General features: G+C 46.6%; 1 protein-coding gene and 1 non-coding gene across 2 annotated transcripts; both read left to right on the top strand.

Annotated features, from left to right (window-relative positions):
• Positions 1-340: 340 nt before the first annotated feature.
• Positions 341-11,391, top strand: LOC132385610 (kelch-like protein 10; the record flags this gene model as incomplete). The annotated part of the gene is made up of 3 exons (XM_059957783.1): positions 341-958; positions 2,951-3,100; positions 6,282-11,391. Coding segments are annotated over 3 exons (1,146 nt in total), but the record flags the coding sequence as incomplete, so codon positions are not given.
• On the top strand, positions 7,113-7,184 carry trnac-gca (transfer RNA cysteine (anticodon GCA)). Its single transcript has one exon. It is a non-coding gene; the product is annotated as a tRNA-Cys (tRNA).
• Positions 11,392-17,023: the final 5,632 nt, after the last annotated feature.

Below are 17,023 nucleotides of genomic sequence, written 5' to 3'. Positions count from 1 at the left end.
TCCCGGGAATCAACCTCGTGAACCTCCGCTGCATTCCCTCAATAGCAAGAATGTCCTTCCTCAGATTTGGAGACCAAAACTGCACACAGTACTCCAGGTGTGGCCTCACCTGTAGAGCTGCAGAAGGATTTCTTTGCTCCTGCACTCCTTGTTATAAGGGCCAGCATGCCATCCGCTTTTTTCACGGCCTGCTTGCTCTCAGTGAGTGATGGACTAGGATTTTGATCCCGCTCCCGAAGCCCCTGCCCGTGAATGGGCATGAGGCGAGTTCTGAGATCCGAGATTTGCCTCTCTCTCCCCCCTCCCCGCGCTAACCGCTCTTTGCCACCCCCACCCGCAGGTGAGACTGGCCCTCATGAACGCCGAGTACTTCATGAACAACGTGAAGAACAACGACTACGTGAAGGACAACGACGACTGCAAGCCCATCATCATCAACGCCCTGAAGGCCATGTACGACCTCAACATGAACGGGCCGTCCAGCTCGGACTTCCGCAACCCGCTGACCCGGCCCCGGCTGCCCTTCTCCATCCTCTTCGCCATCGGCGGCTGGAGCGGCGGCAGCCCCACCAACGCCATCGAGGCGTACGACGCCCGCGCCGACCGCTGGGTCAATGTCACCTGCGAGGAGGAGAGCCCGCGGGCTTACCACGGCGCCGCCTACCTCAAGGGCTTCGTCTACATCATCGGCGGCTTCGACAGCGTCGACTACTTCAACAGCGTCAAGCGCTTCGACCCGGTGAGGCGGGCGTGGCAGCAGGTGGCCCCCATGCACTCCCGCCGCTGCTATGTCAGCGTCACCGTCCTCGACAGCTTCATCTACGCCATGGGCGGCTTCGACGGCTACGTGCGCCTCAACACGGCCGAGCGCTACGAGCCCGAGACCAACCAGTGGTCGCTGATCGCGCCGATGCACGAACAGCGCAGCGACGCCAGCGCCACCGTGCTCCACGGCAAGGTAACCCGCGGGGCGGGGGTGTTGGCATCCCGTCCCCCCCACCCTCACCCTCCCTGGAAATTGCCTCTGGTTATCCACCCCCCCTTGCACCTCCATCGAGTGTCACCTCTCCGCTCCGCCCGCTCGCTCCTATCTGGGGGAACAGCTCGGCGCGTGGTCGAGCGGCGGAGCAGACTCGACGGGCTGAACGGCCTACTTCTGCTCCCTTGTCTTGCGATCTTACTTCCAGGGCCCTGGAGAAGCCGGAGCTCCATTCTAATCACCCCTAGACTGAACTCTCCGGCTCGATGCCCGCTGCAAAGACGAAGCAGCAGATTTAATCTATTCGGCCCATCGAGTCTACCCCTCTATAATCCACCACGGCCAAATTACATCCCCCCCACTCTCTTCCCTTCGCCCCTAATCGCGAACCGACCTACTCCGCCTTCAATGTACCCGATGCCTCACCCCCTCTGTTCTAGTCACAGATTGCCAGGTCTAACTGAAGAGAGATAACCGGTTGTGATCATATGGCAGAAACGTGCAAACCATCGGCCTTTAGAATCGGGTTTAATGACGCTAATAAAACCGTCAGGCACAGGAGCAGGATGTGGCCACTCGGCCCGACAAGTCTGCTGCCTTTCCATCACGGCTGATTTATTAACCCTCTCAACCCCATTCTCCTGCCTTCTGTCCGTAAACTTTGACGCCCCGACTAATCAAGAACCTATCAACCTGCGCTTTAAATCTACCCAATGACTCCACGGCCGCCTGTGGCAACGAATTCCACAGATTCACCTGCCTCGGGCTAAAGAAATTCCCGCTCACCTCTCCTCTGAGTGGACGTCCTTCTATTCTGAGGCTGTGCCCTTGGGTCCTAGACCAACCCCCACCCCCCACACACAGAGGAATTTGAGAGTATCCGTTTAAACTGAGGTTCTTGAGGGGCAACTTTTTTCACACAAGCTGCAGGAGGAAGTGCCTCGGGTACAATAACAACGTTTAAAAGAAAATGATTCTGCAGATGCTGGAAATCGAGAATAACACACACAAAATGCTGGAGGAACTCCACCCTCCTCCCCCCCCCCCATCTTGTTTACCAATCCTTGTTCTGATTACCCTTCCACCCCTTCTCTTCCCCTCACCTGCCTATCACACCATTCCCTTTCTCCCACGGGCCACTCTCCTCTCCAATTATTCTTTCTTCTTCAGACCTTGTCCTCTTCCACCTATCATCTCCCAGCTTCTCACTTTATTCCTCCCACCTTCCCCATCACCTATCAGCTGCAAGCTGGTACTCGACCCTTACCACCACCTTCTGGCTTCTCCACCTGGCCCCCTTCCTTTCCAGTCCTGGTCCTAAGTGGACGTTTATTCTCCTCCATGGATGTTGCCTGACCTGCTGAATTCCTCCAGCATTGTATCTGCGAGTGTGAGTGAGTGTGTTACACTCTTTTGAGGTCTGGTTCTCAGCTGCAGAAACTACCCAGAAATGGCTTAACTGATGCTGAGGGTGGATGTTAAAAGCTCTAAAACAGAATCATTCCATTCACTGTGAGTGGTATTTTACCACCTATGATTTTTTAAAAATTATTAAATTCAAATAAACGGATCGGTTAATGCCAATGGCACTTTATTCCTGCTGCATGATTTCTTCATTCTGGTACTCGCTTCCATCTCCACTGCTTTTAAGTAACGGGCCAGCAACCGTTAATTAAAGATGAGCTTTATTTGTCACATAAATAAACATCGAAAGGCACAGAAATGCATGGCTGGCATTAACCACCATCACAGTCCAAGGATGTGCTGGGGGCAGCCTGCAAATGTCACCACCCTAGTCGCTAACAGCATGCCCAAAATATTTCCATGGTCTGCTTAATTGCTGGTCCTTAGTAAATCAGAAGTTGGTCCACCAAGGCACCTCTGGTTTTGGCTTGTCCTTGAGCAATGATCGGTGTGTGAACTCGGTCCATCTGATGCAGCCAGCTAGCTGTCCTTTCCTCTTCACCCCAGGTCTACATATGTGGAGGATTCAATGGGAATGAGTGCTTGTTTACGGCTGAATTCTACTCTCCAGAAACCAACCAGTGGACAACCGTAGCACCCATGAGGAGCAGGCGTAGCGGTGTTGGTGTTATAGCTTACGGTGAATGTGTGTATGCAGTAAGTAACAACGTCTTGTCGTCACAGATCACTGTTAATAAATGTATACTCAGTGGCAACTTTATTAGGTACGGGAGTGGAACTCAATGTAATCCTCTGCTGCTGTAGCCCATCCACTTCAAGGCTGGACATGTTGTTCATTCAGAGATGCTCTTCTACACACCACTGTTGTAGCGTGTGGCTATTTGAGTTACTGTCAGCTGGAACCAGCCCAGCCATTCTCCCTGACTTCTCCCCCTAACAGGGCATTTTCACTCACAGGATTTTTCTTTTTGCGTTTTTCACACCATTCTCTGTCCATTGTGCGTGAAGATCCCAGGAGATCAGCGGTTTCTGAGATATTCAAACCACCCCGTCTGGCACCACCGATCATTCCAGGGATAAAGTCGCTTAGGTCACATTTCTTCCCCGTTCTGAGGTTCTGAACCTTCTGACCACGTCTGTATGCTTTTATGCCTTATGAGTTGCTGCCACATGATTGGCTGATTAGATATTTGCATCCGCGAACAGGTGTACCTAATAAAGTGGCCACTGATTGTAAATTGCCCAATTAGAGAGAAGAACGAGACTTTAGAATTTAGAGAATTTAGATCAATGGAAGCTGAGGAAATATGTATATTTTTATTTATTTTATTGCCATGACGATACCACTCTCAGGTTGGAGGAGTAACGCCTCATATTCCGTCTGGGCAGCCTCCAACCCGATGGCATGAACATCAATTTCCCCAGTTTCCTCCACCCCCTTCCCTCTTCTTCCATTCTCTACTCTGGCTCCCCTCTTACTTTTCTCATCTGCTATCACCTGCTCCTGGTGCCTGTCCTTCTTCCCTTCCTCCCATGGTCGACTCTTCTATCAGATTCCTCTTCCCCAGCCTGTAACCTTTCCCACCTATCACCCCCCAGCTTATTTCATCCCCCCACCCCCCCGTACCCACATTAATTCACCTATCACCACTGGACTTTTTCCACGCCTCTCACCTTTATCCAGCTTCTTCCATTTTCCCTTCCAATCCCGACGAAGGGTCTCGGTCGAAACGCCGGCTCTTTAGTCATCTCCAGTGGTGCTGCCTGGCCTGCTGAACTCCTCCAGCGTTTGGTGTGTGCAACACTCTGGATTCCCAGCACCTCCAGAATCTCTTGTGCTTATGTATTCTAAATGGATGCAAGCTGAAGAGGTCTGGAGTGAGGTTGTGAGATTTGAAAACAGTGAAGGGTTCAAGGGCTGAACACTCGTCTCTGGATCAGATAGATACCGATTCAAGCCCCAAACTTAGGTAGAGAGTTTACTGAGGGAACGTTACAGTGCAGAGGTGGTGCCTGCTCAATAAGGAATCGAAGCATGGCACTGTATTCCCTAAACACTATGGATGAAAGAAATCTCTTCTTTGGTGCCCTTGAAAATAAAAGCATTCTTGAAATAGATTACCTGGCCTTTTGCCTCTCTGCTGGTTAATTGTTGGCAAGGATTTAGAGGGCCTGTATCCGTGCTGTGGTGTTCTAAGGCTCTCTGACTTCATTGTAGATTACTCGGTTCAAAGTAAATATTGAACCTCATACACGTCACCATATACAGCCCTGAGATTCATTTTCCCGTGGCCATACTCAATAGAACAAAAACCGTAACAGAATCAATGAAAGATCGGGCGTTCAGCCAGAGTGCAGAAGACAACAAACTGTGCAGATGCAAAAAGAAATAATAATAGTAAATAAATAAGCAACAATTATCCAGAACATGATGCAAAGAGTCCTCGAAAGTGAGTCCATTGATTGTTCCTGAATTGGCTGCCACATTTGAACAGGGAATAAACTGTGATCGTGCCGAGGCCAGAATTCTGGAGGATGGTACATTTGTTCATTTACTTTTCTCTCCCTGCTCCCCCTAATACATTAACACTTTTCCATAAAGCACTATGTAGATTCAGTGGCCGGCACAACATTGTAAGCCAAGACGTCTGTACCGTGCTGTAATGTTGTATGTGGGGTGAAAGGAAAGAAAGATAATTTTTGAAGAATTTCTTTTTTTTTTGTGAAAGATCTTCTCTGACTTTTCTTCAGTGTAATTTTTGTTCCTTCACCATCTTGAAAATGGTATTTAAATCTTATATTACCAGAAACTCTTCTCCCAAAATTTACTTACTCACTGTCCAGTATGTTGCTGGTGCTTAGGGAAGCAATGAAGGTCCTCCATAGGAGAATTCTTCATTGCTGTTTCTGTAACAATTTTTATTTCGACCAGTCAGGGTTTTATCATTGAGCTGAATCCCTCAAGCCTAGACAGACTGTTAGTCTGTCCTCTAACCTTTGACCTGGTTGGCATGGGTGACCCAACCCAGAGCCAAAGAATAAAGCCCTGACCAGCCAACATAGCTCTCCAGGCATGCAAGCCTCCAAACCCTACAACAAGGCTGTGGTCCTCTTGGAGGCTTCTCCCAAGAATCTATCCTTTATTTGAGGAAAAAGTATCTAAAATTGAACCCCCAATTCCCAGAGATCTTTATTTTACTCTTCACAAGTAGTTCTCTGCTTTGCAACGATGAAATGGGTCATGGGTGACCATCATGGGCGAAGCTCTCCCCACCATTGAGCACATCTACTTGAAACGTAGTAGCAGGAAAGCAGGATCCATCGTCGTCAGGGACCCCACCACCCAGGTCATGCTCTCTCCTCACTGCTGCCGTCGGAAAGAAGGTGCGGGTAATTCGAGACCCACACCACCAGGTTCAGGAAGTTATTACCCTTGAACCAGTGGAGGTAACTTCACTTGTCCCACCTTGGACTCACTCTCAAGGCCACTTCTGTCATGTCCTCCATTTTTGTTTGCTTGCTTGTTTCTTTCTCTCTTTATTTATTATTTTGTTATGTTTGTATTTGCACGGTTGGTTAACTTCTTGCGCTTTGGTTGAATACCCAGATTGTTGCAGTCTTTCACTGATTCAGTTATGGCTATCCTCCTATGGACTTAGTGAGAATGCCCACAAGGAAATGAATCTCAAGAGTTGTACATGTGGTATATATGTACTTTGAACTTTGGAATGTCCAGTTGACATGGAACTCCAGGTGTCGACTGACACTTTTCCATAAAATCACGGAAATTTAAAGACTTTATTGTGATCCACATAATTTTATTGCGATTAAAAATAAAACCGGCTGTTTCCACTATATTTGTTTCTTTGAATGCCAGGTGGGAGGTTTCGATGGTGCTAACCGTCTGCGGAGTGCCGAGGCCTACAGTCCGCTCACCAATACTTGGCGCACGTTGCCCACCATGTTCAACCCCCGCAGCAACTTTGGCATTGAGGTGGTGGACGACCTACTGTTTGTCGTGGGTGGCTTCAATGGCTTCACGACAACGTTCAACGTGGAGTGCTACGACGAGAAGACGGACGAGTGGTACGATGCCCATGACATGAGTATCTACCGCAGTGCCTTGAGCTGCTGTGTGGTGCCGGGCCTGCCCAACGTCAGGGAGTACGCAGCACCCAGAGACAATCTACTTGGATTATTGTCCCGCGAGGAACAAATAAAATATTCTGCTTCTACCAGTATTTTAGCAGTATGATCTCTGAAACGACAACTTGATTACTCTTTTTGCTGTTACCAATAAAATATTTTCCTGAAGAATCAACTGTGTAATAACCATAAGTACAACTTATTTTTAAATAAAATTTTTTAGAAACTTGTTGAGATTGGTATGACTATATACAGAGCTAAATGTGGAGAAGCAGCCCAAGGAACACAGAGAGCAAAGAGCGTCGGAATTCTGAAAATTAAACTATTGCTTTCAGGACCAATTAACAGGGCACAGATCAGGGAGAATGAGAGATTCTATTCACCATCAATTCCTCACAAAGGAGAAGGCAAGATGACTTCTACGTACTAGAGAAGTGATATCATTTGTACCATGGGTAAGGAAAGGAAAACGGAGTGTAGGATGTTATTTATAGTCCAAGAGGTCGAGGTCTAATTGAACAAGTATGTGACAGTAGATAATTATCATCAGTAGTCTCGATGTGGGGGTATAGCTCAGTGGCAGAGCATTTGACTGCAGATCCAGAGGTTCCTGGTTCAAATCCGGGTGCCCCTTCGTTCGCACAACGCTTTTCAGCAGCAGTGGCCTGGTTTCAATTAGCTGTCGCTGTCCTGTAAAGGGTTTGTACGTTCCCAGTTTCCTCCGGGTGCTCTGGTTTCCTCCCACATTCCAAGGGTATACAGGTTAGTAGGTTAATTGGTCATGGGTGGTGTGGGCTCGTTGGGCTATGAGTCTTTTACCGTACTGTATTTCTAAATGAAGTTGGAATGAGGTGTGTTCGTTTGTTATGTGCTGTGGGTGATCACAGTCACTCCAATGATGGTTCTTGGCAAATTTTTTTACTGAAGTGGTTTGCCATCGCCTTCATCTGGGCAGTGTCTTTACAAGACAGGTGACCCCAGCCTAATATTATCAATACTCTTCAGAGATTGTCTGCCTGGCGTCAGTGGTCGTATAACTAGCAGAGGTAAGGAGCACCTTTCACCTCCTTTGATAAAGGATGTATCTCCACCCTGCCAATGAGGTATGAGGGTAAAAAAAAATAATTTGCACCAAGAGTATAGTATTGCTGAGGGTAAGTCCAATGTAGGGTGATAAATTATGAAGACAATGCAGTTAATTTTCCTTAATTAGTAGATGCTTCAGTGGATTTAGTAAAACAGTTAGTGCGTTTATGGAGTACAAAGCAAACGGATTGTAAAGCAGATTTGTTACAGCAGCAATTTTCAACAAACTACCTAATCTGAACAAGAGGTCGGCATTGGAAAATGAAAATCTGCCAACTCTGGGCTCACGGCGACTAGAAACATAGAAAATAGGTGCAGGAATAGGTCATTCGGCCCTTTGAGCCTGCACCGCCATTCAGTATGATCATGGCTGATCATCCAACTCAGAACCCTGTACCTGCTTTCTCTCCATACCCCCGATCCCTTTAGCCACAAGGGCCATATCTAACTTCCTCTCTAACTAGCATGATGAGTTTGTGAAAGATTTTTTTTATCTTTTAGAATAGGTTTTTTTCTCTCACATGTACACTGAAATGTACAGAGATAGTATGACACTTGTCACAACGGCAAACACAGTCTGAGGATGGCTGAAGATGCCTTCATGAATCAAAGTATTAAGTGCAGGAGACGGGATGTTATGCTGAAGTTGTACAAGATGTTGGTGAGGCCTAATTTGGTGTATTGTGTGCATTTTTAGTCGCCTACCCACAGGAAAGATGCACACAAGGTTGAAAGAGCACTGAGAAAATTTATAAGGATGTTGCTGGGTCTGAAGGACATGAGTTACAAGGAAAGATTGAATAAGTTAGGATTTCATTCCTTAGAATGTAGAAGATTGAGATGAGATTTGATAAATGTATATAAACAGCTGACATGGACCACCAACACCTCGCTGCTTGTAAAAACAGACACAACAAAGATTCCTCTTTCTCAGAAAGCTGAAACAGGCCAAACTCCCACAAAAGCCGTTGCTTAACTTCAACAGAAGCGCGATTGAAACCATCCTGACCAACAGCGCCACCGTGTGGCGTGCCAGCTGCACAGCCACTGAGCGACAAGACCTGCATTGCGTGGTGAAGATGGCCCGGTGAATTGTCAGGATGGAGTTCCCAGGACCGGACACCGTCTACTCCAGCAGACTCAGGAGGAAAGCAATCAGCATAACCAGAGACACCACACACCCCGGCCACTCCCTGTCTGACCCGCTGCCGTCCAGCAAAAGGTTCAGGACACTGAAAGCCAGAACAAATAGACTGAGGGACAGCTTCTACCCCAGAGCTGTGGCCTCCATCACACCACTCCCACAGAACAGTGACTGAAACTGTGAGCACACACAAGGACTCAAATACTTGCACTAACAGCACTTTGTGCATTACTGTGATATTCTGGTGCTGCTGCAACTTATTTTCTGCTACTTATCTATTTAATACTGTTTTTCTATCATTGTCTTGGTTTTAATCTACCGCTTTGTTTGATTGCCCGAGAGGAAGCCAAACAGAGTTTCATTGTACCTGTGTGTAATGACAATAAATATCATTCAATTCAATAAAATTGTGAGGGGTATAAGACCATAAGACATAGGAGCAGAATTGGGCCATTTGGCCCATCGAGCCTTCTCTGCCATTTCATCATGGCTGATCCATTTTTTCCTCTCAGCCCAGTCTCCTGCCCTCCCCCAGTATCCCTTCATACCCTGGCCATAACAACCTCTGTCATAACGACTTGGCCTCCACAGCTCCACTGCCCCACCACTCTCAGGCTGAAGAAATGCCTCATCATCTCTGTTCTGAAAGGACGGTCCTTTATTCTGAGTCTATGTCCTCTAATCTTAGACTCTCCCATCATAGGAAACACATCCATTACTGGCCTTTCACTATTTGATAGGTTTCAATTAGGTCACCCCCATCCTTCTGAATTCCAGAGAATACAGGCCCAGAGACCAAACGCTCTTCATACGACAAGCCACTCTATCCTGGAATAAATCCTTTGAACCCTCTCCAGTTTCGGCACATCCTTTCTAAGATGAGGGGCCCAAAACTGCTCACAATACTTCAAGTGAGGCTTCACCAGTGCTTTATGAAGTCCTTGCTTTCATATTCGAGTCCCCTTGAAACGAGTGCCAACATTTGCCTTCCTCACCACAGACTTAGCCTGCAAGTCCATGTTTAGAGAATCCTGCACGAGGACTCCCAAATCCCTTTGCGCCTCAGGTTTTAGTATTTTCTCCCCATTTAGAAAATAGTCAACCCTCTCAGTTCTTTTACCGAAGTGCACGACCATACACTTCCCAACACTGTATTCCATCTGCACTTCTTTGCCCATTCTCCGAATCCAAGTTCTCGTGAAGCCTATTTCCTCAAAACTACTTGGTCCTCCACTTACCTTCATATTGTCTGCAAACAGTTCCATCATCCAATGTAATATACGTTAAAAAATATCAGCCCCAACACAGACCCCTGTGGAACACCGCTAGTCACTAGCAGCCAACCAGAAAAGGCTCCCTTTATTCCCACCTCCTGCCAGTCAGCCGGTGCTTTATCCATGCTAGAATCTTCCCTGTAATACTATGGGCTCATAGCTTGTTAAGCAGCCTCATGTGCGGCCCCTGGTCAAAGGCCTTCTGAAATTCCAAGTACACCACATCTACTGCATCTCCTTTGTCTATCCTGCTTGTTACTTCTTCAAAGAATTCCAACAGATTTGTCAGGGAAGATTTTCCCATGCTGACTACAACCTATTTTATCACGTGCCTCCAAGTAACCTGAAACCGTATCCTAAACAATCGATCCATTAGCTTTCCAGCCACTGAGGTCAGATTAACTGGCCTATAATTTCTTTTCTTCTGCCTCTCTCCCTTCTTGAAGAGTGGAGTGACATTCGTAATTGTCCAGTCTTCCAGAACCTTGTGATTCTTGAAGGATCATTACTAATGCCTCCACAACCTCTTCGGCCACCTCCTTCAGAACCCTGCAGTCCATCTGGTCCAAGTGACTTATCTACCTTCAGACCTTTCAGTTTCCCAAGAACCTTCTCCCTAGAAATGGTAACTTCACACACTTCATGAAACTTGGTACTTCCACCATCCTGCTAGTGTCTTCCACAGTGAAGACCGATGCAAAATATTTATTCAGTTTGTCCCCGTTACTACATCTCCAGCATCATTTTCCACTCTCACCTCTTTTATACTTTATGAATATTAAGAATTTTTTGGTATTCTCTTTAATATAACGGGCTGGCTTACTTTCCTATTCCATCTTTACCTCCTTTATGACTTTTTAGTTGGCCTCTGTGCTTCATAGTCCTCTAACTTCCCACTAATAATTTTGTTCTATTGAATGCTCCCTCTATGGCTTTGACTTTACTTGTTAGCCATGGTTGCATCATCTTGCCTTTAAAATACTTCCTCTTTCGGATGTATATACTGTATCCCGGACCTTCCAGAAATTCCAGCCATTGCTGCTCTGCTGTCATCCCTGCCAGTGTTCTTTTCCAATCAGTTTTGCCAACTCTTCTCTCGTGCCTCTGCGATTCTCTTTACTCTACTGTAAAATTGATACATCTGACTTTAGCTTCTCCTCAAATTTCAGGGGGAGTTTGATATTACGATCATTTTCTCCAAAAGTTACTTTTACCTTAAGCTCTCTAATCAATTTCAGTTCATTGCACAACACCCAGTTCAGAACAGCTGATCCCCTACGGGCTCAACCATGAGCTGCTCTGAAAAGCCATCTCGTAGGCAGTCTAGAAATCCAGCACCAACCTGATTTTACCAGTCCACCTGCATATTGAGATTCCGCACGACCATTGTAACCTTGCCCTTTGGCATGCATTTCTACCTCCCGTTCTAATTTGTAGACCACATCCTTGGGGGGGGGGGGGTCTGTATACAACTCCCATCAGGGTCTTTTTTACCCTTGCAGCTTCTTAGCTCTATCCACAATGATTCAACACAGAGCAAACGCAAGAATGCTCTTTCTACCAGGGTTGAGTGGGACTATGACAAGAGGTGGCGGGTTAAGGCTGAAAAGTGAAAAGTTTAAGGGGAACACGAGAGAAAAGTACTTCACTCAAAGGGTGGTGAGAGCGTGGAACGAGCTGTCAGTGAAGGGGTGCACAGGTACATGGATGGAAGGGCTATGAAGGCCAATGGTCCCAGTGCAGATTAAATGGTTTTGGCATGGACTAGGTTGGGCCAAAGGGGCCGTTTCTGAGCTGTACTTTTCTATGTGCTGGGGGCAGCCCTCAAGTGTCGGCATACTTCTGTGGCCACAACTTACTGAACCTTTGGAATGGGAGGAAACCCACGCAGTGACAGGAAGAACTCCTTACAGACAGCAACGGGAATTGAACCCCAATCATCACTCCAGATGAAGGGACTCGGCCCGAAATATCGACTCTTCATTCCTCTCCATAGATGCTGGCTGACACACTGAGTTCCTCCAACATTTTGTGTGTGTGTGTGTGTGTGTGTGTGTGTGTGTGTGTGTGTGTGTGTGTGTGTGTGTGTGTGTGTGTGTGTGTGTGTGTGTGTTGTGCTCTGGATTTCCAGCATCTGCAGAATCTGTGTTTATGAACAATGAGAAGGAAGGATTCAAAGAGGGGGAAGGGGCCACAGTGGTTGACAAAGGAAGTCAGAGATTGTATAGCATTAAAGAAAAAGAAGTATGACAGGGCTAAGATGAGTGGGAATACAGATGATTGGGAAAGTTTTAAGGAACAGCAGATCTTAACTAAAAAAGCAATATGGAGAGAAAAAATCAGGTATGAGCTCAGTCTAGCCAGGAATATAAAAGGGGATAGCAAAAGCTTTTTTAGCTATGTGAAGAGAAAGAAGACAGTTAAGAACAATGTTGGCCCCTTGAAGAATGAATTGGGAGAAATTGTTATGGGAAACAGGGAAATGGCAACAGAATTTAATGCGTACTTTAGATCTGTCTTCACCAGGGAGGACACAAGCAATCTCCCAGATGTATGGATGGGCCAGGGTCATAAGATATCAGAGGAATTGAGACAGATTGACATTAGGAAAGAAACTGTGATGAGTAGACTGGTAGGACTGAAAGCTAATAAATCCCCGGGTCCAGATGGTCTGCATCCGAGGGTTCTAAAAGAGGTGGCTCAGGAAATTGCGGATGCATTGGTAATCATTTTCCAATGTTCCTTAGATTCAGGATCAGTTCCTGAAGATTGGAGAGTGGCTAATGTTATCCCACTTTTCAAGAAGGGAGGGAAGGAGAAAAAGGAGAACTTTCACCCTGTTAGCCTAACGTCAGACGTGGGGAAGATGCTTGAGTACATTATTAAGGACGAAATAGTGGCATATCTTGATGGCAGTAATAGGATTAAGCCAAGCCAGCATAGATTTACCAAGGGCAAATCATGCTTGACTAATCTGTTGGAGTTTTTTGAGGGTGTAACAAGGATGTTAGACGAGGGTAAGCCAGTGGATGTTCTGTACCTAGATTTTCAGAAGGCATTCGATAAGGTGCCACATAGGAGATTGGTGAGTAAAATCAGAGCTCATGGCATTGGGGGCAGGGTTTCAACATGGATAGAAAACTGGTTGGCAGATAGAAAGCAAAGGGTAGCAGTGAATGGGTGTTTCTCAGACTGGCTGGAGGTGACTAGTGGGGTACCACAGGGCTCTGTATTGGGACCACAGCTCTTTACGATTTATGTCAACGATTTAGATGAGGGCATTGAAAACTATATCAGCAAGTTTGCTGACGATATTAAACTGGGTGGCAGTGTGGCATGCGAAGAGGACGTTAGGAGAATACAGGGAGACTTGGATAGGCTGGGTGAGTGGGCAGATACTTGGCAGATGTCATTCAATGTGAATAAATGTGAAGTTATCCACTTTGGAAGCAGGAACAAGAGGGCAGAGTATTGTCTGAACGGTGTAGAGTTAGGTAAGGGAGAAATGCAAAGAGATCTAGGAGTCCTAGTTCATCAGTCAATGAAGGTGAATGAGCAAGTGCAACAGGCAGTGAAGAGGGCAAATGGAATGTTGGACTCTATTACAAGGGGAATTGAGTACAAGAGCAAGGATGTCCTTTTGCATTTGTACAGGGCCCTGGTGAGACCACTCCTGGAATATTGTGTACAGTTTTGGTCTCCAGGTTTAAGGAAGGACATTCTGGCAATTGAGGAAGTGCAGCATAGATTCACTAGGTTGATTCCTGGGATGGCAGGGCTGTCTTACGCAGAGAGATTGGAGAGATTGGGCTTGTACACGCTGGAATTGAGGAGATTGAGAGGGGATCTGATTGAAACTTCTAAGATAATTAAAGGATTTGATAGGATTGAGACAGGAAATATGTTCCAGATGTTGGGAGAGTCCAGTACCAGAGGGCATGGATTGAGAATAAAAGGTCAGTTATTTAAAACAGAGTTGAGGAAGAGCTTCTTCTCCCAGAGAGTTGTGGAGGTGTGGAATGCACTGCCTCGGAAGACGGTGGAGGCCAATTCTCTGGATGCTTTCAAGAAGGAGCTAGATAGATATCTGATGGATAGGGGAATCAAGGGATATGGGGACAAGGCAGGGACTGGGTATTGATAGTGAATGATCAGCCATGATCTCAGAATGGCGGTGCACTCGAGGGGCCAAATGGTCTACTTCTGCACCTGTTGTCTATTGTCTATTAATTCACTGGATAAATACCACTTCTACTCCCCCCCCCCCCCCCCCGGGGAGATGAGGGAAGCAGGCAAAGCAAGCATTGAACATCCACATTTTGAAAGATGGGGAAGAGAGGGCCTTCTTGAATGTATTCCCAACTGGGAACTGAGTACTGATGGTGGTTAAAAAAAAGGGAGTCAACTTTAGTAATATTCTTGAATGTGGAAGGGAGTTAAACGTCAAAGCACTGGTCAGATTCTCCTGCTGGAGATGATAAATGCCAGGCACCTGAACCAGTGTGGACATCTTCACTCACCTCAAAACTGAATGCAACCTATTTTCTACAACTCATATTCTTAGTATTATTTTTTTTAAATATTATTGTTTCTATGTATATTTTCAGTTTGTCGGTCTCTGCGTAGTTTTTTTATTGATTCTATTGTGCATCTTCCTTCTATGATGAATGTCTGCAAGAGAGAATCTCAGGGAAGTGGTGGCACATACGGACTTTGATAATGAATTTACTTTGAACTTTAACACTATCTACATACCACCTATCAGGCTAATGTTCAATACTGCTCGGCTCTTGTTGATTGAAAGCACACACCAGGGGTTAAGGATGATAGGGGAACATGAGGGTGGTGCCAGTGGAAGTGGCGGATGCAGGTTCAATTTCATTTCAAGCTTGGAGGAGTACACGGATGGGAGAGGACATGCTGCCCAGGTGGGAGGGGATGGGACTAGGCACAGTGACAGTTTGGCATGACCTAGATGGGCCAAAGGGCCTGTTTCTGCACTGTAGTGCACTACGGTTCTCAACTCATTGGGTATACCTAAAGCAGAGGTAGGGTTCTTGATTAGTCAGGGCATCACAGGTTACAGGGAGAAGATACAATGGGGTTGAGAGGGACAATAAATCAGCCATGATTAAATGGCAGAGCAGAGTTGAAGGGCCGAATGGCCTAATTTGTTCCTATGTCTTATGGGCTTTTGACTCTCTGTTATTTCTCAACACTGTTTTAAACATCTGAAGTGCCACCTAGCTGGTTAAATCCCCTTGAACTGAATAACCAAAATCAGTTGCTTCCTGACTGACGGCATTTCAACATTCTATTACAAACACCTGAAATAGCAGCTTTCACTCCCTGATAATTTAGTATCAGTGCCTGTCGAATTATTGTCAGAAATCTACAGTATCGAAAAATGCCTTAACACAGGAAAAGTAACTTCGTTGTTGGGAAATTGCTCCAGTTTAAGCCTGATTTCCACCCGGCTTACAAGGAGCCAGTGCAGCCAACGTTGAGATATAGTGACCCAGATACCACTCTGACCCTCCGTGATGTGTGCAAGTGAGAGGGGGAGAGAGATTTGCATATTCTTCCTGTAGCTATGTTGCTAGAACTAGCTCCTGCACCTGGCCTCAGAGTAAGTGAGCATTGAAAGGGACATAACAAGTGAGATAATGGGATTGCTCTGAGAGCAGGCACAGACTAAATGGGCCTACTGGCCTTCAATATTGTGAGGAAATAGGGATATATGAAAAGGCACTGCATAACGGAGAGGCAGCCTGTAAAAAGGTCTGGTATACGCAATTTATAATAAGTCAGATCTTGTGATTCCAGTGTTCATTATACCCAAGGCTAAACTTTTGAGGAATATAAAATATAGTAAGAGCCAATACAAGAACATTATTGTAATTACTGGAAAATAAGATGGGTAAACGATGAACACAAGAGATTCTACAGGTGCTGGACACCCACAACTCACACAAAATAGGACAACACAGTAGCTTACTGGTTAGCACAACACTTCACGGTACAGGTGATCTGGGTTCAATCCCTGTCATTGCCTGTTAAGGAGTTTGTACGTTCTCCCTGTGACTGTGTGGGTTTTCTCCCACAGTCCAAGGGCTGACCACAGCTCTCACAGCTACCCGGACTATTCCTCTTCCCACCCTGTCTCTTGCAAAAATGCTATCCCCTCCTCACAATTCTTCCGTCTCCGCCACATCTGCTCTCAGGATGAGGCTTTTCATTCCAGGACGAAGGAGATGTCTTCCTTTTTTAAACAAGGGGGCTTCCCTTCTTCCACCATCAACTATGCTCTCAAACGCATCCCTCCCATTTCCCGCACATCTGTGCTCACCCCATCTGCCCGCCACCCCACTCGGGATAGGGTTCCCCTTGTCCTCAGCTACCACCCCACCAGCCTCCAGGACCAACGTATAATTCTCTATAACTTCCGCCACCTCCAACGGGATCCCACTACCAAGCACATCTTTCCCTCCCCCCCCCTTTCTGCTTTCCACAGGGATCACTCCCTACGCAACTCCCTTGTCCATTCATCCCCCCATCCCTTCCCACCGATCTCCCTCCTGGCACTTATCCTTGTAAACAGAACAAGTGCTACACCTGCCCTTACAGTCCCTCCCTCACCACCACTCAGGGCCCCAGACAGTCCTTCCAGGTGAGGCGACTCTTCACCTGTGAGTCGGCCGGTGTGGTATACTGTGTCCGGTGCTCCCGGTGTGGCCTTTTATATATTGGTGAGACCCGACGCAGACTGGGAGACCGTTTTGCTGAACACCTACGCTCGGTCCGCCAGAGAAAGCAGGATCTCCCAGTGGCCACATATTTTAATTCCACGTCCCATTCCCATATGTCTATCCTTGGCCTCCTCTACTGTCAACATAAAGCCACACTCAGGTTGGAGGAACAACACCTTATATACCGGCTGGGTAGCCTCCAACCTGATGGCATGAACAT

Source organism: Hypanus sabinus (assembly GCF_030144855.1).
Source record: "Hypanus sabinus isolate sHypSab1 chromosome X1 unlocalized genomic scaffold, sHypSab1.hap1 SUPER_X1_unloc_16, whole genome shotgun sequence".
Classification (NCBI taxonomy): domain Eukaryota; kingdom Metazoa; phylum Chordata; class Chondrichthyes; order Myliobatiformes; family Dasyatidae; genus Hypanus; species Hypanus sabinus.
This window is presented reverse-complemented; position numbering and strand designations above follow the sequence as displayed.